This window comes from Panthera uncia (genome assembly GCF_023721935.1).
Source record: "Panthera uncia isolate 11264 chromosome C1 unlocalized genomic scaffold, Puncia_PCG_1.0 HiC_scaffold_3, whole genome shotgun sequence".
NCBI classification, from domain to species: Eukaryota; Metazoa; Chordata; class Mammalia; order Carnivora; family Felidae; genus Panthera; species Panthera uncia.
In genome coordinates this window covers 61,131,132-61,157,182 of record NW_026057584.1, presented here as the reverse complement: position 1 = coordinate 61,157,182, position 26,051 = coordinate 61,131,132, and the positions used below count along the sequence as shown (strand labels likewise).

The 26,051-nt window shown below is 37.2% G+C and overlaps 1 protein-coding gene across 8 annotated transcripts in view; it reads right to left on the bottom strand.

Annotated features, from left to right (window-relative positions):
* Positions 1-5,151: 5,151 nt before the first annotated feature.
* Positions 5,152-26,051, bottom strand: part of TLK1 (tousled like kinase 1) — a 194,716-nt gene continuing 173,816 nt past the window's right edge. For all 8 annotated transcript variants that reach the window (XM_049616037.1, XM_049616029.1, XM_049616030.1 and 5 more), the window contains 9 exons: positions 25,874-25,971; positions 23,216-23,297; positions 18,179-18,270; positions 18,005-18,094; positions 17,691-17,860; positions 17,258-17,393; positions 14,325-14,436; positions 13,427-13,534; positions 5,152-6,916 (listed from right to left, as the gene is read on the bottom strand). In XM_049616037.1, the coding sequence (XP_049471994.1) occupies positions 6,740-6,916; positions 13,427-13,534; positions 14,325-14,436; positions 17,258-17,393; positions 17,691-17,860; positions 18,005-18,094; positions 18,179-18,270; positions 23,216-23,297; positions 25,874-25,971 (1,065 nt within the window). In that variant the 3' untranslated portion in view covers positions 5,152-6,739. The remainder of the gene's footprint in view (positions 6,917-13,426; positions 13,535-14,324; positions 14,437-17,257; positions 17,394-17,690; positions 17,861-18,004; positions 18,095-18,178; positions 18,271-23,215; positions 23,298-25,873; positions 25,972-26,051) is intronic.

The window sequence follows — 26,051 nt, the reverse complement described above, 5'->3', positions numbered from 1 at the left end:
TATGGAGATTCCTCAAAAAGTTAAAAATAGAACTACCCTATGACCCAGCAATTGAACTACTGGGTATTTATCCACAGGATATAGGTGTGCTGTTTCGAAGGGACACATGCACCCCTATGTTTACAGCCGCACTATCAACAATAGCCAAAGTATGGAAAGAGCCCAAATGTCCATTGATGGATGAATGGATAAAGAAGATGTGGTGTATACACACACACACACACACACACACACACACACACACACACAATGGAGTATTACTTGGCAATAAAAAAGAATGAAATCTTGCCATTTGCAACTATGTCGGTGAGGACTTTAAGACACAGAACAGATGAACATAAGGGAAGGGAAGCAAAAATAATATAAAAACAGGGAGGGGGACAAAACTAAGAGACTCTTAAATATGGAGAACAGAGGGTTACTGGAGGGGTTCTGGGAGGGGAGATGGACTAAATGGATAAGGGGCATTAAGGAATTTACTTCTGAAATCAGTGTTGCACTATATGCTAATTTGGATGTAAATTAATAAAATTAAAATTTAAAAAAGTCATTATTGATAAGTCCTTATTTCCATTTTTGCTAATTGTTTTCTGGTTGTTTTTGTAGTTCTCTGTTTTTTCTCCTCCTTTCCCAGTCTTGTTATTTGATGACTTTCTTATGCTTGGATTCCTTTTTATTTACTTATTTATAATATAAGGTTTTTAGCTTATGGTACCATGACGTTTATATATAGCACTTTATCTATATAGCAGTCTATTTAAAATTGATGGATGTTTAAGATTGGACAAATTTTAAAAGTGCATTTTTTTTGTTTTTACTCCTCATCCCCCCCCCACCCATGATTTATGTATTTGACACATTTTACATCCTTTGTCTCTTAACTGTTTTAGATATAGTGGATTTTACTACTTTTGTCTTTTAAGCTTTATCCTAGGTTTATAAGTGATCTACCTTTACTATAGGTTTGCTTTTACTAGGGAAATTTTTTCTTATATAATTTTCATCTTACACTATTTTCTCTCCATTTAAAGACCCTTTGATATTTCTTTGAAGGCCATCTTGGTGGTGTTAAGCTCTTTTGACTCTTTATATTGCCTCAATTCTGAATAACTTTGCCTGGTAGAGTATTTTTGGTTGTAGACTTTTTCTTTCAGCACTTTAAGCTCTATGTCCAATGTGGGGCTTGAACTCACATACCCAAGATCGAGTTACATGCTTTACCACCTGAACAAGCCAGGCACCCTTCCCTTTCAGTACTTTGAATATATCATGCTACTCTCTTCTGGCTTGTAATGTTTCTGCTGAAAACTCCGCTGATAGACTTATGGGTATTTCCTTGTACATAATTAATTGCTTTTCTCTTGTTGCTTTTCGGATAGTCTTTAACTTTAACATTTTTATGTCTTGGTGTGAACCTCTTTGGGTTCATATTGTTTGAGGTTCTCTGTGATTCCTGGACCTGGATGTGTTTCTTTCTCGATTACTATTAATAAATTAAGTTTTCTGTCCTCCCTTTTCCTTTCTGGGGCTCCTATAATGTGAATGTTGGTATGTTTGTTGTTGTCACAGAGGTCCCTTAACCTAGCATCATAAAGATTTTTTTTTACTGTTCAGTTTAGATGATTTTGTTTTCTGTATCCTCTATTCTGTTGATTGCTTCTAGTGTTTTTCATCTGTTACTGTACTCTTCAGCTCTGGTATGTATGCATGTATATGCATGTGTGTGCGCGCACGTATTATTTATTTTCTACCCCTTTGTTGAAGATGAGTTTATCTTCTCCCAAGTTCTGTGAACATCTTTATGACCATTACTTTTATCAGGTAGATTGCTTATCTGTTTTATTTAGCTCTTTGTGGTTTTGTCTTGTTCTTTCATTTGGACCATATCCATGTGTTTTTGTCTGGCTGTTTCTATATAATATGTAGGCCTGCTACATCTCCTGGTTTTAGAGGTATCAGTATGTAGGTGTCCTGTGGGGTCCAGAAGCACAATCCCCCCATGGTCACCAGAACAAGGCGCTCTACAGGCGTCTCCTGTGGGCTGCATGTACCCTCCAGTTGTGACTGAACTGTCTTGACTTTGTGTGTGTGCTGATGGGTGGGCAAACTCCCAGGGTGGGTGGCTGTAAGGCCCTGCAGTGACTTTGGGATGTGTTGCTAGGCAGGGCTGCCCCCGTCCCCAGGGCCAGAGGTGCTTTAAAGGGGAGCCAGTCTTGGGACGCTTGGGTGGCTCATTTGGTTAAGTGTCTGATTCTTGGCTCCAGCTCAGGTCATGATCATTATTCCTGAGTTCTCTCTCTCCATCTGCTGTTCACATACACTGTCAACAAATAAAACAAACAAATAAATAAATGGAGAGCCAGTCCTGACCAAGACTTCCCACCAGACTGTGGTAGGGCAGGCGGCAGCTACCTTGGAGGTATGCTTACTGAGAGATGGCTTAGGTGGGTCAGAGCTGTAGGGAAATGCCAGGATTGGGTAAGTGGTGCTAGCAATGTAGATGAAGAGTCCTGAACTGGCACCTGCCAGGATTGGGCCAGCTAGGCTGAACGAAGGCAGGAACAATTGTGCCCATCAGCACTGCCCTTCCCAGAGAAAATTTCTACAGATCTGTGTTCCTTGTGTTCCTCTGGCACTGGCTTTAAAATGAGTCAATGTATCTCACTTACATAGAACCTAGGCGCTTTTCAATCTGCTGCTTCTGTGCTGGGTCTTAGACTTTGAGAGTGCATTGGCCTTTAAGAGCAGAGACTCCGTTTCCTACAGCTCTCCTGGAGTTAAACCTGGCTGATTTTCAAAGCCAGACATTATGGGGGAATACCTTCCTGGTGTAGATTCCCAGGACAAGGAGGGGGACCGAATGGGCTTGAACCCCTCATTCCTCAGGCAAGACCTCTGCACCTGTGATACTCTTTTCCGCTTGCAGGTTGCTAAGTGCTTTTCAAACTGCTGTTTTTCTACCGGGTCTCAGGGTGAGTCAGCTTGCATGCAGGCCCTCCAAGCAGTGATTCTGTTTTCCTATAGCACTTTGGGACCTCCTGCACGTCTACCCTGTTCCAAGCCAAATGTTCTGGTGGCTTGTCTGATGCAGACCTTGGGGTCTAGAGTGCCCAGTGTGGGGCACCAACCTCTTGTTCTTCCTAGAGAAGCATCTCTCTAGTGTGAGATCTCTCCCTATTGTGTTGCCACACTGGAGTTTTTTTGTTTTGTTTTGTTTTGAGACCATGTCTCTGCCTCTCCCTTCGCAATGTGATCATTTATATCCTTTGCTGTGGAGGGCAAAGCACAACCCCCATGGTCACCAGAACAAGGCGCTCTACAGGTGTCTCCCGTGGGGCTGCATGTACCCTCCAGTTGTGACTGAACTGTCTTGACTTTTAATTCATTTAGTTTTCAGATCTTTTTCAGAGGGAGATGATCCATATGTAGCTGTAGACTTGGTATGCCTGTGGGAGGGGGTGAGTACAGTGTCTTCATATACCACCATTTTCCCAGTTGTATCTTTTATTTATTTTTGAGAGAGCGAGAACAAACCCCAAGCAGCACGGAGCCTGATGCGAGGCTCGATCTCACAAACTGCAAGATCATGACCTGGGCCGAAATCAAGAGCCGGATGCTCAACCAACAGAGCCACCCAGGCGCCCCTTCTCAGCTGAATCTTGAAAATTAGCTGCTAAAGCAATTTTTGGGTTAGATTAAGCCTTCAGAACACTTAGATTCGGTTGTATTAGGGAAGAAAATGTTCAGATAACATATTAAAATTTAAAGTGAGACTGCAGAAAGACCTGCCAATATCAAAGTATGAGGTTTTTTCACATTTCAAACAGCAATGTAATAACTAAATTCTTAAAAGAACTGCTGTCTACATTAGCACTAAAACATAGCTAATAACATCTGATGTTAACATTGTATTTAATAAGTAATGAACAGCAAAACAGACAATATACTCTTTAAATGTTTCGCTGAAACTCTCCACCATTTTGGCTTCATGTAATGAGGTATTTGTAGAATATACAGTCACATTTGATGTACATTTAAACTGAGGTTTTTTTTTTGGTTTTTATTTTTAGAAGGGGATGGTGGTCAGTAAGGAAACAAACCTGACTTTATTTCTGAAAGACAAAAACCAAAAATCTACGCAACTCCCAATTTAGATTAGGGTGGTTTCTACACTTCCTCTCCACATGCATATACTAAATAAAGCTAATTCACATCAAAGAAAGATTTTTAAATTATATGCAGAAACTATACATTTTACCTTGTATCACTGCTGACTCCTGATGGGAGACCTTGGCTTTGTCTTAGGGAAAAAAGACATGCTTTAATTCTGAGGACAGAATTCTGTAGATCAGGCAACAATGTATGCTTCAAAAGATATTAGAGCCATAGACTGAAATTATTTAGTGATAGTTACCGATATCCCATATGAAGGTAACAGTAAATGATTCAGTTTGGCTCAGTTAGCCATCCTATACCTGCTGGGTTACTGGCATATGACCCCAAAGCTGTAGCATTTGTTGGGAAATACTTTAGGAAGAGATGGCGTGTAAGTTGAATTCATCTTTGACTCCAAATGACTACCTAAACTCAGGTCAGGGAAGCAGTGTCATTTCATGGCTTGTTTTCCTGCATTTCCACACTACGAGGCATTTTCACTCACTTGAAAATAGTATGACAACGCAGTGATCTAGTCCATACCACTTATTCGACCTAGTGTTAGCATCTCACTAAAACTTAGAAAACCAGGCATTTTCTTTTAATTCAGGACTTTAAATGACAATTACTATGTGAAGACAGTACTTTATGATTTGGAAAGATGAAAACTCCACAAAACTGAAAAATGTGCAGGCAGCATCTAAAGCACTCAATGAATGCTAACATTCCGTTACCATATCAGTATTTTTTAAAAATAAGATTTCTGTCTTAATCTATGGAAGAACAGGTATAGTAGCCCTTAGGCCACTCCTCATGGTGCTAAATGTTACTTACCCAGGACTAGCCTTGATAATGATTATTAGATTTGCTTAAACAGCTTGAAGCACTTGATACTTGAAGTACACTTAAAGAATTTACTGAGCTGATTCTTAAGGAGCCAAGTCAGTTAATATCCTAAGTCTTGAAAGCTCCCTTCAAATGTAATTTTCATAGTCCTTAAATTTTAATTGTCACTGTTTATTACTGTTTTGGCTACATTCTCTACAATTTCAGCAGCATCTTAAAGAGACAATGTGTCTATATGTACAATGAAAAAACAAAATGGCTTGCAACATAAGAAATAAGAGCCACAGTTTAACTGTACAATATTAAGGAGAATCTGTGGTATCACCTCCTTTTTCCGCAACATGGACAACTTACATGTAAGTATCAGCATTATGAATGTGACAAATAATTCTTACAGGAGTAAAATACAACATCCTGAAAAATAATGGTTTCTACCATACAAGGCAGTTAGAAAATGTTCACATTTTAACAAATCTGTACAAACCACAAGAAACTTGTTTATGGGACCATCATCCCACCTTGCTGATAAGAACCTTCTAGAAATGTAGGATAAACATGAACAATTTATAAATCTAGTATCTATGTGCTCCACAGCCCTAGAACCCAAGAAACTGATTTAGTGAACCCTAATATGTCCAAGAAGGATCATTTTTACATGCCTTGATTGTTAATGAATGCCAACCTTTAATATCTCTCTATGATGTACAGTCAACTTGCACCTTTAAAGAGGTCATTAAATTTTTTAGCCAAGAAGCAACGTCATTTAGCAGCAATTAAAGCGCCTTCAAGAAGACTTAAAAAAAATACAATATCCAATTAGAAAAGCCGTATTTTTAAACATTTGTACAAGAATAAGCTGCTGAAACTTGGTAATTGAAATACAACATCTGTACAACAATTTACAATAGAGCTAGAAGGGAACTTTATCATTATCCTGCATAGAACTGGTCTGGTCCACATTTGGTCACATACTATCACTTGTTTATGAACAAGGCCTGGTAATAAAGGGAAAATAATCTTAATTCTAACGTGTTGAAAACACCAGAGATAATGCAATTTAGCGAATTCAACTGATTTCAAAACAAGCAGCTCCTTTTGTCAAAGGTGTAAAGTATCTAGAAATAACAGCTTTCCCGTTAACATGACTAGTGTGTGTGGGGTGGGGAACGGACATGTGACTCCGAGGTACAACTTGGTAAAAGCCAGAATAGGCAAGTGACAAAGTCTAACTTTGTCCAAAGATGCTAACTCTCACATTCTACTACTACAAAACACAACTGTCACTGCCATTCAGTTCTCACTTTGGTTTCAGCAGGTTAACTGCTGAATGCTGAAGAATGTATCCAGGCACTATAGTTCTTGTGTTAGAAATATTTTTTCCGTGTGTTTTTAAATAATGAAAAACTACCCTTCATATTAGAACTCTCTAGTAACAACCAAATGTATTTAAGTATTATAAACGTTATTTACAGTGTTCCCCCAAACAACGATTTTTCTCCTTAAGTATGGTATTCCTGTTTCTGTGCAATAGGCAGTCATCTTTCACTGCTTAAGGTTACAAAGTGTACACTTTATTCATTGTCCATGATCCACTCTCATACAAATGACGCTATGAAGAACTTCAGTTCACAAACAACCATGTCTGTGTGAAAAAGGAAACAAAAACAATCAAATGCTCTCAAACTCAAGTGTGTATCTGGAAGCAATTCAAAGATACCATGCCAATTTTGGAGGAAAATCAGTAAGTAATTATGCTTGAAGAAGGGGGTGTGGGGGATGCTGTGAGGCCAGCCATGTGTAAGTTTCCTGAAGAATTTGATCTTCTCATGTGCGGGAGAAGGTATGGGTCATTTGCCAGTTGGTGCACATCAAACCGATCTTCTTTTCGGTAGGCCAAACAGCGTCTTATAAAGGCCTTAAAAAAAAAAAATTCAGAAGTTAAAATTTTTGTTTTTAAAAAAGTGTATTTTGGGGGGAGGGGCAGAGAGAGGGGAACAGAGGATCTGAAATGGGCTCCGTGCTGACAGTAGTAAGCCTGATGTGGGGCTCGAGCTAAAGAATTGTGAGATCATGGACACTCAACTGACTGAGCTACCCAGGTGCCCCAATTTTTGCCCCTTCTAATCATCCTACAGAAGGATGAACACATTTAATAAATATATTTCATTTCATTAGTATTCAAATCTTTAAAATTTTGTAGCAATAAAATTCTTCAAATTCAACTCAATTCATCCTTAGTGGTTCATTTTAGTCTAAATGATTATTGCTACCGTTTAAACTTCCTGTTGGAAAGATGCATCTCATTTTTAAAAAAATTTACAGCTAGAACAAAAATTAGCATTTTAATCCCTTTTGGATATGCAGTTAATTCAGTGGCATTTTAAGTACATTCATGTTGTGAAACATCAAGATTGACCATGTCCAGAACATTTTCATCATCCAAAACTTATCTAACATCCAAAGCAGAAGTTAAAATTCTGTATCCATTAAACAAGAACTCCCTACTCCTCCTTCCCCCAGCACTTGGTAACCACTATTCTACAAGTAGAGTAAGATTTGTCCTTTTGTGTTAAGGCTTATTTCCCTTACCATAACGCTTAAGAGTTCTCCATGTTGTAACATGCATCAGAATTTCATTTCTTTTTAAGGCTGAATACTCCATTCCATGCAATTACCACATTGTATTTATCCATTTATCTGTTGACTGACATTTGCATTGTTTCTTCCTTTTGACTACTGTGAATAATGCTGCTGTGAGCAATAGTATATAAATATCTATTTGATCCTTGCCTTTTGGGGTGGGGGGCATATACCTAAAAGTGGAATTGCTGGATGACAATTATTTTTAAAAACTGAAGTATAACTGACTGATCTATAACATATTAGTTTTAAGTGTGCAACCTAATAATTCGATATTTGTATATTGCAAAATGACCAGCACAATGTAACTAGTTAACATCCATCACCAAAGTTACAACTGTTCTTTATTTACTTTCAGAGAGTGAGAGTGAGTAAGCCAGCAGGGGTTGGGGGGGGGGGGGGTGGCAGAGAGAAAGGGAGAGAGAGAATACCAAGCATACTCCACACTGTCAGCGAAGAGCCTGATGCAGCGCTTCACTTCATAAACCCTGAGATCATGACCTGAGCTGAAATCAAGAGATGGATGCTTAACTGGGCCACCCAGGAGCCCATTTTTCTTTCATTTGATAAATTTAAAATCTATTCTCATAGCAACTTTCAAATATATAGTGTTAATTATAGTCACTATACTGTACATTACATCCCCATGACTTAATTTTTTAATTTACATCCAAATGAGTTAACATATAGTGCAACAATGATTTCAGAAGTAGATTCCTTAATGCCCCTTACCCATTTAGCCCATCCACCCTCCCACAACCAACCCTTTGTTCTCTATATTTAAGAGTCTCTTATGCTGTCCCCTCTCCCTTATTTTTGCTTCCCTTCCCTTATGTTCATCTGTTTTGTATCTTTAAAAAATTTTTTAACATTTTATTTATTTTTGAGAGACAGAGCATGAATGGGGAGGGGAAGAGAGAGAGGAAGACACAGAATCTAAAGGGGGCTCCAGGCTCCAAGCTGTCAGCACAGAGCCCGAATCGGGGCTCAAACTCATGAACCGTGAGATCATGACCTGAGCCGAAGTCAGTCACTTAACTGAGCCACTCAGGTGCCTTGTATCTTCTGTTTTGTATCTTAAATTCCTTATACGAGTGAATCCCCACGACTTATTCTGTAACTGGAAGCTTTGACCCTACCCTCATCGCTTATTCTGCTCACCCCCTACTCCCTGCTTCCCACCAGTCTGTTCTTTGTATCCATGAGCTTGGATTTTTTTTTTTAATAAGATTCCATATACAAGTGCGATTAGATGGTATTCGCCTTTCTCTGACTTATCTCACTTATTTAGCATAATGCATTTAAGGTTCATCCATGTTGTTGCAACTGGTGAGATCTCCTTCCTTCTCATGGCTGAGTAATATCCCATAAATGTGTGTGTGTGTGTGTGTGCGCATGTATATATACATATACATGCATATATACATATACACACACACATACACACATGTTCAGCCACTATGTTGTTTTCATGTCTTGGCTACTGTAAATAATGCTGCAGTGAACACAGAGGTGCAGGTGTATTTTCCAATTTGTGTTTTCCTTTTCTGTGGATAAATACCCAGAAGTAGAATTACGTGATCACATGGAAATTGTATTTTTAATTTTTTGATGAAACTCCATACTATTTTCCACAGTGGCCATACCAATTTACATTCCCACCAAACTGTGCACAAGGGTTCCCTGTTCTCCACATCCTTGCCAATACCTGTTTCTTGCCTTTCTAACAGCCATTATAACAGGTATGATGGGATAGCTCACTGTGGTTTTGATCTGCACTTCCCTGATTAGTGATGATAAGCACCTTTCTGTGTATCTGTTAGCTATATGTCTTCTTTGGAAAAGTGTCTATTCAGATACTCTGCTCAGGGCAATCAGATTATTTTCTGCTATTGAGTTGTACAAGCTCTGTATATATTTTGGATATTCACCCCATATCAGCTATGATTTGCAAATATTTTTTCCCATTTGGTAGGCTGCCTTTTCATTTTGTCGAATCCTTTGCTATGTAGAAGGTTTTTCATTTGATGTACTCCCACTTGTCTATTTTTGCTTTTGCTGCCTTTGCTTTTGGTGTCAGATCCACAAATCCTCACCAAGGCTGATGTCAAGGAGCTTACTGGCTGTGTTTTCTTCCGTTCGAGACTCTCATCCATTTTTAGTTTATTCTCATGTATGGTGTAAGACAGTGGTCCACTTCTCACAATATCATTTATTGAAGAAACTGTCCTTTCTCTACTGTATAGTCTTGGCTCTTTTGTCATAAATTAATCATCTATGCATGGGTTTACTTCTGGGCTCTCTATTCTGTTCCACTGATTTTTCCCTTTTTTATGCCAATATCATACTGCTTTGATTGCTACAGCTTTGAAATATAGTTCAAAATCAAGCAGTTTGATGCCTTCAGCTTTGTTCTTTGGCTATCCAGGGTTCTTCTGTGGTTCCGTACAAATTTTAGGATTGTGGAGTCTATTGTGTGGATTGTGTGAAAAATGCCATTGGAATTTTCATAGGGAGTGCATTCAGTTTTCAGATTGCTTTGGGTAGTAAGGACTTTTTAATATTCTAATTCATGAGCACAGAGTATCTTTCCATTTATTTGTATTGTTTTCAATTCCTTTCATCAATGTTTTATAAGTTTTCAGCATACACATCCTTCAATTCCTTGGCTAAATTTATTCCTAATTTTATTCTTTTTGATGCAACTGTAAATGGGACAGTTCTCTTAATTTCTGTTACTCGTGTACAGAAATCCAATAGATTTTTGCGTACTGATCTTTATATCCTGCAACTTTACTGAATTTTTTTATTAGTTTTGGGTGCAGTCTATTTAGTCTATATATATATATATATATTCTATATATATATCGTCATCTGCAAATAGTGACCTTTTTACTTCTTCCTTTCCAAATTGGATGCCTTTTATTTCTATTTCTTGCCGACTTGCTCTGGCAAGAACTTCCAAATACTATGTTGAATATGGAAAGCTGCTGCATTTTTCCTTACACAATTGTAAACTCTTAGAATTTTTCTTCTACTGAGAGACTCCTCTCACCCTCCTTCCATTTTACTATCAGTTTATTCTGGCCACAGGGTATGATGCCGCTTTTTGTCATATTTCTTTCCTTTTTAAACATCTTTCTTTAGATGAAGGGAATGCTGAAGTGATACTTCTATTGGGGTTTGTTTCTTAGGTTAATATCATGTATCAGTACACTTTTGAAAAAAACCAATGGAATATAATCTGTATCTGTTTTTCCTTCTCAAACTGGTTTTATATATTGTCCTTCAAAATGGCCTTTTGTTTTTAAAAAAAATCTAACATTTACAAGACAGTACACAAATCCTGAGTGTATAGCACAAAGCAAATCTACGTAACTGGCAACCAGAACAAGAAAAAGAACTTTACCAGAACCTCTAGTCTCTTCATGCCCCTTTCCAGGCACTGGCTCTGTCCACAATAATCTCTTTCCTGACTTCTAATACTGTAGTTGAGTTTTGGTTGTTCTGAACTTTATTTAAGTGGAATTATAGCTTATGTTCTCTTTTGCCTGGCTTCTTTCACTCAGTACTATATTTGAGAGATTCATCCAATTTTTGCAACAGATAAAACATTCTCAAGGGATAACTGATTGTTTCCTTTTAATCCTGACACTAGAAATAACTTTAGCAGTTTGTCTTGAAATTCCCAACTTCCAGATACATTCATGAATTAAAGCATTTGTAGGGAAACTACAAGTTAGATATATAACTTCAAAATCAAATCTTAATCACCTTAAAAAGTATTCTGCACCTTCTCAGTTTGAAATTCATTGTAAGTAATTTTTTTTCTTTAAAAACAAAACCTAGCTTTTCTCATCATTATACCTTGGGTATTAGCTAATATTTACTAAAATTTTTTCCGAATCCTTAGGTCTTAATCATTTTCTGAGTGGTCATTGAAACCCAACATGGAGAAAAAAATATCAAGAGTGACTGACATGTTCAAGGCAGAGTTTTAGAAGATGAAAAGCTGCTGACAGCAAGGTTAGGAAGTCTACAAGGAGAAAATGTACTTCAGATGCCCACACCAGGTCAGTGGAGGTACTTGGTAAAGGTGTACTCTGTAAGGATGAGATCTGAAAAAGAACACATACAAAACCCCACAAAAAACAATGTGATCTTCCCCATCCCAGATCTGAGGTTGGGGAACCTAGGAAGAGCCTAAGGCTCGACTCAGGGATCGTCAAATGGGACTTCCTTTTGGCACACTACATTCATGCCTGGTCATTTCTGCCGGTTGATTCATTTAGTTTCTGTTCTCATGAAGGCAGAATTTAGATGCCAACATTGTCAGGTTCCTTTTAAAGGAGACATATTTACCTTATGAAAAATACGTGATGTTCTTATTCTGAAGCATAATGAATTATCTTCTAAGAGTCATCCAAATAACTTGCTAAAGCACCAGTTAAGATGTAACAGACAAAATGAAATACAAGACGGTTCCAAGAAGCACACTCAGAGTACAAAAAAACCCTAGTAAGTACATCTTCAGTTATGAAGGTCACTATGACCTCAATGAGAGGCAACATCTAGCAGTATTTTATCTATATTCTAAGAAACTATATAATGCCTGTTTATGAATTATCCTTATGGCCTAGACTACTCACACCAGAAAAAATGGGAACTTCATGTGTTTTTTTTCTCAGCAATTTCATAGGTTTTAAAAAGGAAAAGATGCCAACAGGGCTCACAGAGAAATGAGCTTTGTGAGAAGGATAACAAAGCAGGAGTGAAAATACAAATGTGAAAGGCCAACAGGATGAAGATGGGAAGATATAAGTACCGTAAACATTCTATTAATTAGAAATGGCTATTCTGTGTTACCACACAGACATATGGATTAGAACTACAGGAAGCCACTATTACAGATTCACAGACCGCTACATGGAAGCACAGGTGGTGAAGAGGTCAGGCTTTTTCCACAGCTACTGTAGGGTGGCATCTGGAGTCTAGCGTAAGTGAATACTTTGGTCCACAGCTCTCCTACTTACTAGCCAGTTTGCTTCTGGACAAAGTACTTCTACGGTGGCTTAGCTGGCTTCCTACTTTATAAAATGGAAATAACAAGAAACTGATCTACACCTCATAAGGTTGTTAATAAATAAGTATCAACACAATGCTTGGCACACAAGCACTAAATAAATGGTAGTTATTACTACTTTTATTACTTCTTATACACTTAAAATACTTCAGTATTAACATAAGTTTGTGATTTTCCCTTGCTCTCCACAAAGCAAGCTGGTGTGATCAAAGAATCAGGGACTGTATCTGGGTCTTCAAAACTATCAAAACCAAAGACCGAAGAAACACTTTTCCAGAGCAAATAACCAGTCCCAACGGGACAGATTTCACTGTGGTAGTGATCCCTTTTACTTTACTTGTAAGTACAGTTGACCCTTGAACAATGTGGGGGTTAGGGGCACAACTGAAAATCCAAATATAACTTAAACGCCCAAAAATGTAACTACAAATAGTCTAGTGTTGACTGGAAGCCTTACCAACAACAAACAGTTGAGTAATATATATGTTGTAGGTTATACATATTAAATGCTGTATTCTGTCAATAAAAAATTAGAGAAAAGAAAATGTTAAAATCATAAAATACATTTACAGTATTGTACTATTTACTGAAGAAAATCCACATTAAGTAGACCTGTGTGGTTCAAAAGTCAATTGTACTTTGTTTTAAGCACAATTTATGAAAAGAATTACTTCACAAAACCTATTTACATAAATTTAATACCTTTGCTTCACTGCTTACAACTGGTTTTACAGGGAACTGGACTTCTGTGGCTTTTAATATTGTATTTTCTTGAAGAATGTCTTGTTGAGATTGATTGTGACCAAATGGCTTAAAAAAAAAAAAAAAAGAATAAAATGTTTAAATATTTTGTGAGAAATTTCTACGAGTAATTATCAGTGAATCCCCAAGATACAAATGATTTGTATTCTAAAAAATCTTGTCCTCAGTTATTTGGAACTTGGGATGCATTTTCTTAAAACAAGGTTCTGAGAGCAGGCTGAGTAAACCCATCTAATCAATCCTCCACATAGCTTAAACGTTGTGAATAAGCACAGAAAATAATGCTGTTACAATATAATCAAGATAAAAATATAAAAAGAAATCAAAATTATGACTGGTCAAAAAACGGAAATACGATTAGAGGAGTAAGAAGCAGTGAAAACGTCTGTGAAAATTCCAAAGAATAAAATACTTGATCACAATACACTCCCTTCAATGACAACTCAGGGATGGGAAAGTCTGTGGCAGCTCACAGTTCTGACTTCAATATAAAGAGAGGTTTGGAAAGAATTAAGGCTAAGTTTGATGAAGTTTCCCAGAGAAAGCTAAACTGAGTAGGAGGAGGGGAGACAATGTGAGCAAATAGAATGGAGAATGAAAAGTGTTTTCCACTTTCCAATATCCCTACATAGCAGAAAATGTTAGCACTATTAACAGATAGCTTCTTTTACTTTAAAAAAAAAAGGGGGGGGTGGGTAGGGATGCCAAAAACAACTTAAGTAAGCTGCCTGGCTTTCCTTAGAAGGATCTACACTGACTTGAAGTTAGTTAAACTTTGCATTTAAAAAGGAAATTCAACTTATCTCCACACAGCAGAATCCTGCATACTTTAACTTACCTTTCTACCATAAAGACACTGAAAGAAGATGACTCCAACTGACCATACATCAACCTTGTTGGAAATCTTTGGTGGTTCTTTTCCAACCACAAAACACTCAGGAGGTAAATACCTATAGTTTTTTTGGGGGGTGGGGTGGGGAGGGTAGAAAACAGGAAAGGATACTGTTAAGAATCTGTAACTTAAAGCCTTCTCAATGTACATTTAGAATACCCAGAACACTCCTGTCATCTATACATAAAACCTTAGGACTTTTATCAATGAAAATGACCAAAACTTTTGAAGCACTTACATCCTCTAGAGTCAAAACCTACAACTTTGTGATGAAGTCTGCAATATACACATATTATGTATACGTATTATATATACTAACAAATTTTTCATTTCTGTAGACAATATATATATAATCATTAGAAATTACAATGTTCTAATTTGAGCAAGCAATAATAAATGCTCTCCCATGCCCTTTCACCTGAGTTCAAACCGTAGACAATTCTCTTCCTAAAGCACCTATGTGACCACCTGGTTCTTCTGTTTAAAAAACTGCAACATCATGAACCACCAGCTTAAGACCTCCTAGCTCTTGTTGGTACACACAGACCCATCCTAATCTAGAAGCAACTTAAATTTCCAAAATCTGCACTCCCTCTTCTCCTTCACCCTCACACCTCCTCAAACTGGCTAGGCAAAAACAATTCACTTGGTTCCCCAACAATGCCCTCTGCTGCATCCACCCCCACTACCCACCACCTTCCTATGCTTAATATGAATCTCTAATGCCTTCCCTGACCACTCCAATTCATTTGGTGAGTACTTTCTCTCTTTTAAGAGCCACTGGACCTTCATAAGCCTTCTCTATTTCCTCCAGGCTGAGCTTTGCTCCCTCCCTACGTAACCAGCAGATGTTATGGTACCTCTATTATGGCATTAAACTAAAATCCCACTAAACTGTGAGCAGAGCTCAAGGAGCTCTTATTATTCAATGTGTAGTTTTTGAACACGGCAGCATCTGAAATATGTTAAGAATTCAAAAATACTATTTTCTATTTTTAAGTTCATAATTTTATATAAAGGAAAAGTAAAAATAAATTTGTCACACCTTAGATTGTAAGTAAAAAAATCCACCAGGGATGCAAGCATCTCCCACCTTAAAATTTAGATAAACTTAAAAAATCCTGGAAAGGAGTTTTTTTTTTCCTTTAGTTTTACACTATGATAAAATCATTTACATTTCAGCAGAAATGGATAGATTTCTTAAAAAAAAAAAAAATTTTTGAAAAAGAACCAATAAAAATGACCAATAATTTATTTGGAATGTAAATCCTTTTCTACCCCCCAAATCAAGTAAAAAGCCAGACTTGTTTTATGATAAAAATATGTATTTTGTGTATATTTATGAAACAAGAATGGCTTGTAAACACTATGCTGCAATGTCTCTTGAGGCAAAAGGGTAGAACCAAAGAGAGAAATTGTAGGAAGAGAGACCCAAAGCTGGAGAGATGACCACCAGGACTTAGTGAAAAACTGCATTTGAAGCCTGAGAGGAAAGGGGGCACAAAACTGATTTCCTTCTAACTGGTAACTGACAAATAGTTTATACATTTCTGGGGATGAGATGTAATTTGTGAAAGTACTATATATATGTATTGTAAAAGACTGTAGAGAACATCCCAGTTTACCAAACACACAGCTAAAAAACTTAAAACCATTTTTAAAAACGTTTCTATGGGAAATACATTCCAGGTTACTACATGGAAATGCTCCAGCCCTCCTGTCAGAGGTAAATCTCCTTGCCCAGACCTCCACTAGCAAAGCCGGAGTGCGAGGGAAACAACATAGCAGGAAACTCTGCAGAGGAAGGACGATCTATTATTCAGAACTGTCTAAATCTACTACGTCAAGCTGTCTTCCATAGAATCCAGGGTTCTATAAAGGAGACTCGATGCTGCAACTCTAAAGACTGCTGATTGAGGATACTAACTTTTAGGGGGTTACTAATTTGATAATTTTCTTTAAATATGGAAGAAAAATCCATGACCTACTATCTTACTCATATTCCTAGAAAATGGTACAACCAGAATTTGAGAGTAAAATGGTTTTAGAAGAATATAGGGAAAGTCAAGTTCACACAGACCGGCGGCATCCTGTGGAACTGGTTATTATGTGCCCAGGCTGTGTGAAGACTGTTCTAGAAACTAGTCTCCATCCTGTTCAGTGAAGTTGTGTACAGTTCTCTCTCCAATTAAAATTTTACTCCTTTTGCTAAGCTAAGTTTGTTTTGAAATCTTATAGTCTTATGTTCTCCACTTTGGTGAATTTGACCAGAAGTTTGAAAATTCACTGAGAAGTGATTTTTGTCAACACCTTGGTACTCTGAAGGGAATGACACTCATTTAGACTTAGATCTATGAATCTATAGTTCTATCCAGAGTTTATACATATGAAGTTATTAAAAGGGATTTCTGAGAGTCAAGTCCAAAGACCAAGAATATGCTAAACTTCTTTCCCATTGTAAGATCAATGCAATCTTCATCTTCAACAAAAACCAAAAAACTTCTACAATGAGGGCTTCATGCTTATGACTATTGCTTGTAATAGTTACGTTGTTATATTCACGTAAGTATTTTTACTCATGATAAACATCACTTGAATATACAGAAAGAAAATCCATAATTTTCTATGTGAGGCGTTTCTGGCTGGTAGATACTGAAGTCACTCACTGATGCCAAGTCATTCTCCCTTCACTTACCTCATATTTATAGTTAAGAGCAGATGAGAAGAGAAGGCTGATGACAGGAATCTCCCTCTTTGGACTCAAACTTCGTATTAGTACCCCCTCACCACAGTAATCTCCAAAATACATGAACATAAAAACTAAACTCTCACAAAAAGTAGTCTACACAATTTCAATTCAAAATAAATTATACATTTACCAGTAAGTGCCTGCCCCTTGAGAAGTTAGATCCATTCCATCTACACCATAGCTATCATCATCCATAATCTTAGATAGACCAAAATCAGTGATTTTGATTTCTCCACATGCTGTGCCATCTACCAGAAGAATGTTTCCTAAGAACAAAATATAAGGTTTTTTTTTTTTCAATGACACATAGATGAAACACATTACTATGCTAGCTGACTTGTGGGCAACAAACAGATATTTAAAAATACATAGTTAAAAATGTAAACAAATTATAATTTTAAAGTGTGGTAACACAATAAACATTTTAAATTCTTCTAGTATTCCATGGAGTTTTTTGTAAAAAGCTAAACCACAAAGCATATTTGCAGATAACTTAATAAATAAAAACCACAGTCTTTAAAGCTTAAAAAAATAAAATTATTTTGACAAATTTTATTAATTACCTGGCTTAAGGTCATAATGTATAATAGGGGGTTTGATTTCATTGAGATATCTTAGTGCATTTACAATTTGCATTACAATAGACCTAGCTTCCTTCTCTGACATTAATTTATGTTGCTTCAGATAGAAATCCAAGTCATTGCCTTCACAGTATTCTAACACTGTACAAAACCTACAATGAAGAGAAAAAAAATTAGACTTAAAATATCACCCAATAATTATCACAGTGGAGAAATGAAGTGTGTATCATAACAGAATAGGGAAAGCAAAAAAGCAAACAGTTTTTCTTAAAAACTAAATCCTTATATTCACTTACGTATCTGTATCCAAGGAGAAATAATCATAGAGTTTAACTATCCTAGGGTGATCCAGTTCTTTATGTATTCTATATTCTCTGCAGGCATGTCTATGAGAAAAGAGAGTATATTCATTCTCCGTGACTATTAAATGTACTTTCACTTGATACAAACCAGAAAGTATTAATATTTACTTGTGGTAGTTTTCCTTCTTCTCATCCCTCCAGCTTTTATTAAGCTGATGGATCTTCACAGCAGCATATCTTTGTTCATAAAGGTCAAAAGCCTAGAATTCAAGGCATAGTAGAGTTAGGACCGAAGATCAACTGAATAGCTGAAGAGATTTTTACAAATTTTTTGGTGATGATTTTTGCAGTAATATGGAATGAGAACATACACTACAGTTTTTGAACTATGATTATATATAGTTCTGTGAAACATTTATTACTGGAAACAAGATACAAAGTCCATCATACTACATCAGAGAAAACTTTAATGTGAATTTTCATACTCAAGTTCGTAAGTACCAATATATTGAATCAAGATAAAACAAAGTTATTGTTTTCCTTCTTTACACATGGATCTGGCTCCTCTCTACTGGCAGTAGCAGTAAGCAGCCAACAGAACAGATGGCTATAGTGTGTTTTTTATGGGCCGGACAAAGCAAACCTTTTTCCTCTACCTTTTTCTAGCAACTCCCCACTTCTTTAAAAATAAACAGGTTCCTAACAATTTCCACCTGTTTAAAAAATTATAAACTTTGATTATGAAACTGTTCAAACATAACCATAACCATACCACATATCATTTTATCACACCTAACTACATCAATAATTTCTTAAAATCTCTTCTAATACCCAACTTGTCTTCAATTTTCACTGGTTGTCTTAAAAAAAAAAGGTTCTTATACTGGTTTGTTCAAATCATCAGCCTAATTCTTACATAAAAAAATTAAGAATGATTAGTATTCTTTTAAGGTCGTGGGTAATTTATAAATTAAAAAAAACCACACTTGAATGTCATTAAAGAGAGATCTACTAATTTAGGTTCTGTTGTGATTTATACATAAAGGTGTCCCTTTATTAAAAACTTTTTAAAAAATATTCATTTTTGAGAGAGACAGACAGTGAGCGTGGGAGGTGCAGAGACAGAGGGAGTCACAGAATCAGAGGCAGGCTCCAGGCTCCGGGCTGTCAGCACAGAGCCTGATGCGGGGCTTGAACTCACAAACCACGAGATCATGACCTGAGCTGAAGTCAACCACTTAACCGACTGAGCCATCTGGGTGCCCCTGAAGGTATCCCTTAAAAAAAAAAACACTTAAGGGGCGCCTGGGTGGCTCATTTGGTTGGGCATCCAACTTCGGCTCGGATCATGATCTCGCGGTTTGTGAGTTCGAGCCCCACATCAGGCTCTGTGCTGACAGCTTGGAGCCTGCTTCGAATTCTGTGTCTCTTTCTCTCTCTGCCCCTCCCCCACTTGTGCTCTGTCTCTATTAAAAATAAATAAATGTAAAATACATAAATAAATAAACACTTACAAGGTACATATTTATAAGAATGAAGGTCCCCAGTCCCTACTCCCCACACCCCCATCAACTTAACCTAAAAATAAACAGGAAACACAAACTGCTTGTCACATAAGCCTGAGATCAGAAATAATATAGGATGCAGTAGTTAAGAATATTCACTTTGGAGGCAGAACTCATCAACTATACGGGGCACCTGGTGGCTCAGCGGGTTAAGTGTCTGACTTTCGCTCAGGTCATGATCTCACAGTCCATGAGTTCGAGCCCCATATCGGGTTCTGTGCTGACAGCTCAGAGCCTGGAGCCTGTTTCGGATTCTGTCTCTCTCTTCTCTCTCTGCCCCTCTCCTGCCCACATTCTTTCTCTCAAAAATAAGCATTAAAAAAAAAAGAACTCATCAACTATAGAACTTTGTGCTAATAGCTTCTTAGCCTTAGTCTCATTTGTAAAGTTTGGGTTGTTGAGAGGATTAAATAGGGTAGAGCATATAAAATGTTAAACATGAACTAATTACAATATTAAAAGTTTAAAGAAATAGAAAAGGATAAAAGTAAAAGAAGCTCATGTGAAAGAATGCAAAAAAGCATAAAGGATAATTAATAGAAGTGAATAAAATTTTAAGTACACTAATAAAAGTTATCAATATATATTTGACTTATATATGATACATCTTTCTCTCAAGATTAGGGGAGTATAGTATACCCTTCCCATAGGCTAATGTGGTAATTACTGAGCAACTGATTCAGTATTTTCCACCTTGGTATAGATAAAAAAGTCTGTATTTTTTGATTTACAGTCTGCTTCTTTCCCAGTGGACCTGGCCACCACAAAAAGGCTTTTTGAATGGGCTGGAAAGAGTGGTGTTTAGTATCTAGATCAGTATTGAAGATTCAAGTTATTAGGCCCAATCTGCCTTTTCTATTTGCTATATAAGTCTTTTCTTCAAAAAGAAAAACCCCTTTTAGCCCCCACCTGTGGCATTAAAAACAGTGCAAACACTGTAGGGCAGTGGCAGAAGGTTGTCATGAAAGGTGTTAGCAGACTCAAAAACTGGGCAACTCTAAGGCTGAGCTAGTACTAACTGTACTTTGGTGATTTTTAGATCCAGAGTGAGCTACTATGATCTTCTTTTCTATTTCGTGGCCTGGGTAAGCCTACTTGAACCATTAAGTGCTTGAGGATGAACTATTGTTAGAATCAGAGAACCAGGAATTGAGAGAGAGCTCACAGATCACTCCTGATGGGTGAGGAAAGTTGGGCCCACGAATCTTAATGCTCATCCAACTTAGCAAAACAAAAACAAAATGACTCATAGTTGAACTAAGATCAGAACTGAAGTTTTTTGAATCCAAATCCCGTATTATTTCCGAGAGTCAGAACTAGAATCTAGGTTTGTCCTCAGTAAACCAAGAAGACACAGTCCTTGTCTCACTGAACAGAGAGGATTTCTAATAATCTGATGAGCTTACATTTGCTAAACACTAATATTCTATGTGATTTCCCTGTGATAGCTCATTTAATCATTACAACAATGCTATGATGTAGGTACTGTTACTATTCACAGATGAAGACTGAAGCAGAGTTGGTGTCATAAGGCCAAGTATATACAGTTAGTAAATAGGAGTCAGAACTAGTCAGGATTCAAATCCAGCCTGTCTGGCTTCAGAACCCAAACTCTTAACCACTGACTATACCAATACATAACAAAGCACAAAGTGTCAACAAGGAACTATAAAAGGCAGATCAACTGGGAAGCCTTCTGTAAGAATCGAAATTTAAGGTGAGAGTACAACCTTCAATATGACTTCATCCTAGCTATGAGCAGATGGGAAGCCCCTGGGGCTTATAAGCAGGAGACTGAGATGATCAGATTGCGTTTTATAAAAAGGCCACTCTAGCTACAGTACATACATCAAAAATTGGAGAAACTCAGTGCCCCAAAGAAGGTGATTAAGAACAAGGCTCAGGCAGCAATGCAAGTAAGAGACAAGGAGACCTTGGGCTAAGAGAGGACAAGGGTCATTGCTGGATTTGAGAGCTTAATGACATTAGTAGCAGTAGGCAGCAGGGACTGGTTTTATGTGGAGGGAAGGGAGTTAAGGGAGAGGTGGAATGAAGAATGGCTCCTATGTTTTTCATTTGGGCAGATGAATGGTAACGCTATGTACTGAAGTGGGGAGCAGTGTTAGAAGAAAAAGGTTTTGGAGAAGAGGAAGGTAACTTCTATTTCAGACCTAAGTTTTCAGTCCATATGAAGCATCCAAGTGAGGCAAACAGACTAAGTTATGTACACTAACAGGTATGGAGCTCAGAAGGAAGGTGTAGAATGGCTATACGTACACTGATACAGTAATGGCATTCATTCCTTCATTCCATTTATTGAGAGAGAGAGAGAGAGAGAGAGAGAGAAAGCACAAGCAGAGGAGGGGGCAGAAAGAGAGGGAGACACAGAATCCAAAGCAGGCTCCAGGCTCTGAGCTGGCAGCACAGAGCCCGACGTGGGGCTTGAACTTGTGAACCATGAGATCATGACCTGAGTCAAAGATGGACGCTCAACTGGCTGAGCCATTCAGGTGCCCCCAGTAATGGCTTTTTTTGTAAGAGTGAAAAATCCTCTCTGGATTTCTTTAGGTTAGGGAGCACAGGCACTAATATAGGTCTTTTTTTTTTTTTTTTTTAAATGTTTGTTTATTTTTGAGAGAGACAGAGCACACAGAGAGCGAGAAAGACACAGACTCCGAAGCAGGCTCCAGGTTCTGAGCTGTCAGCACAGAGCCTGATGAGGGGCTCAAACTGTGAGATCATGACCTGAGCCAAAGATGGACTCTTAACCGACTGAGCCACCCAGGCACCCCCTCTAATGTAGGTCTTTTGTAAAAAGTGAAGAAGCCTGACAAAACTTCAGAAAGCAGGAGATACGCTTCCCTTTATGCCACTTTTGGCTTATGAAAGGTTGCACAGTAATGCTCTATTTTAGATAGCTGGGGAAACCTGTATTTGAAAAGGAGTATACAGAATGATAAAAGACCTTAGGAACTACAGAATTTTAAAGGTTGGGCAGAAAGATACAATGTAAAGTGAAAAAAGGTTAAGATACAGAACACTAAACACAGTGACTAAAACTTTTTCTACATTTACAGAGATGCATTTAAGAAACACTGGCCTTAAAATAGGTAGAAATTTGGGTAAATTCAGGACATGTAATACTTGTGACACATGCTTAAGGGGTACAATCTTTCCATAAACGTACTATATTAGATGGCTACCTGCCACTCTTGATTCTAATGACTGTTATCAGATTGGCTACTGATAACTAGGTGTCAGATATCAGCATGACACAAGGATAGTGTCCAGATTCTTGAGACAAGACAACATAAGCCACCAGACTATTTTGTAATGAGCTGAAACATAAAATCAATCAATAAAAGACAAGTACCTCTCTCTTTTTTTAAGTTTATTTATTTTGAGAGAGAGAGAGAGAGAACATGAGCAGGAGAGAGAGCAAGAGAGAATCCCACACAGGATTTAAGCCCTGACACGGGGCTTGAACTCACATATCACGAGATCATGACCTAGCCTAAATCAGGAGTTGGATGCTTAACCAACTGAGCCATGCAGGCACCCCAAGACAAATACCTCTTTAACCATGTACTCCTGTATCTGTGCTCCATTAGTGTGAAGAAAAGAAAAAAATTTACATTACCTTATACACTTCACTAAAGCCACCTCTACCAAGCAGATGAAGTAATAAATATCTTTCATTTAACGTTGGGTGATCTTTGAACCTTAAAGGTGGGAGAAAAAGACACTTAGGCATGCAAAAAACACACACAAAAAAGATTTCTTCCACAATAAAGTTCCCCTCTCTCTTCTACTACTCTGAGTTACTGTTCTCAGTTACTCCACTACTAATTTCTAATTCCGTTCTATACTGCTTTTCTTTCTCTACTTGCATGACTACTTTCCATCTTAACTCTTTGGTGTTCACTAAGCTGAACATTTACAGCTGAATATTCAAGTTCAATAACCAAAATTATAGCACTCTGATAAAGACTTCTCAACTATCTTGTTTCCAAGAGCTTTATGAAATCCTGTAACTACTCACAAGAAATTATTTCCCTTGTAGAAATATACTTTTATATTGAGAGGATGGTTAGTCCAGATTTTACAGTATTGACGTATGATTAAAAATAATTGTATTTATAAGCTGGCCTTCATACGTGATTAAATTTTACTCTTTGGACTTGTATAAATAAAATTTCAATTCCCAATTAAAAAAAGGAAGCTTTAAAACAAAACTTAAAAATCACTCACAGATAATACTACTCTTATTACTACTAAACACTTACTGCTTCTGCTATATATTAAGCATTCACATGTATTAACTCATTTATTTCTCAGCCAACCCGTTCTAAAGCAGGACTTGCTACCATCTCGTATTTTACAGATGAGGACACCACCACACAGAAAGGTTAACTAACTTGCTCAGGTCAACCAACAGTTAATACATGACTGCACTTAGCAGAAAAATGTGATTCCAAAATGTGTGCCCTTGACATCAAGAAAACAAAACAAAACAAAAACAAAAACAATGACAGCTCTATTTTTTTTTAATTTGAATTTTTTAATTTAATTTTTTATTTTTTAAAATTTACATCCAAATTAGTTAGCATATAGTGCAACAATGATTTCAGGAGAAGATTCCTTAATGCCCCTTACCCAGTTAGCCCATCCCCCCTCCCATAATCCCTCCAGTAACCCTCAGTTTGTTCTCCATATTTATGAGTCTCTTCTGTTTTGTCCCCCTCCCTGTTTTTGTATTATTTTTGTTTCCCTTCCCTTATGTTCATCTGTTTTGAACAATGCTAGCTTTATTAACTCCAGGTGCAAATACATTATATTTTGTTCAAAATCAACTGAATATAACTTTGACAATTTTTTTTTCTTGAAGAACTTGTTAATAAAAGAGATTTTGCTTGGTTTTTTTTTTTTTTTCTGTTTAAGTAAACTCTACCCCCAGTGTGGGCTCAAACTCACGACCCGAGATTGAGAGTCACACACTCTACCCACCAAGCCAGCCAGGAACCCCTCTGCTTTATGGTAAAGCTGTAACAATTCACTTGATTTTCATCAAGTGGACTAAGTCATATCCATAAATAAGTTTGAACATAATTTTCAGAACAGCCAACTGTAAATTAGTTTTGTCCTACCTGCTTTATTAGAATTTTCATCTGGTACATTTTAGGTTATTCCATAACTATATCATTTCGTTCACCTTATACAGAAGAATGATCTGTGTATTTATGAATTATACAAATACAATGATCATGGATAGGCCTTCTTTTAAGCAAGATTATTTATAGTTCACAAGAGAAATTGGCCATTTCCAATTCTGAGATTCAAATTAAGTCATGAAGCTTTAAATGACATGACAAATCTCACAGATAAAGGATAAAAAGACCACCCTTCCTTTCCTGTACATCAATCAAATCCAAGTAGTGCCTTGCTTAATTTCTATCTTCTTCATAAAGTTCCCACCAGTCATCTCCTCTTCTTTTGAATTTCTTTAGCATTTAGTATCTATGGCACTCATTCTGATAAGCAGGGATTAAGGACAGAGGCTATACCTTGAAACTTCTTTTCTGTTTCTTCTACAGTTTTTGCATAATGATGAAAACACGGCTTACTGAAGTCCCGTTGGTTGAAATAATTTCTCCTTCACTACTGTAATACTAACTTTGGTATTCAGTCAACAAACATTTATTTTGTGCCTATCATGTGCCAGGCACTGGTCTAGGCTCTGGGGATACAGCAAGAACAAAACTAAGCCTCGGCTCTCATGTAGCTTATGTTCTAATTGGAGGAGATAGACAAGAACTGAAAAATAAATCTGTAATTCCAGGTAGTGATAGATGCTATGAAAAAATAGAGCAAGGTAATGATACTGAGAGAGGGAATGGAGTGAGTCAAAGACTGCTATTTTAGAGGGTGGCCCAGGGACAGCCTCTCTAATGGTCATTTGGAGTGCAATAAGAAGTAAGACACTTAGATATTCAGAAGAACAACATTTCAGGCAGAGAAAACGGCAAGCATAAAAGCCTTGAGGTGGGAATGTGCTAGACATGTTTGAGGGGGCCAGCTTATCTACAACATATAAATAAGGGGAGGATGAGAGAGATGGGAGTGGTGAGGTAGCCAGAGAAAAGATCATACAAGGCCTTCTGAGCCATGGGAAGGACTCTGGATCGTTTTCTAAGTGTGATGAGAAGCTACCCAATAAGGAAATACTGTGTTTATGCTCTTCACAGGGAAGGAAAAAACTTTTATCATGTAAAACTGTAAAATATGAATAATGACTTACTGTGAATTATCTTCATTATTTATTCTTTTGAGCTCTCGAATGTGAAGATTTCTGACTCTTTCCAAACGTTCAAGTTCTGCCTGGATTTCTGCCTCTTCCTGAAAATGAAGAGAGGGGACTATAACAAGCTCAATTTATTTGCAATATAAAAAAGATATTTTTACCCATGCATCAATTT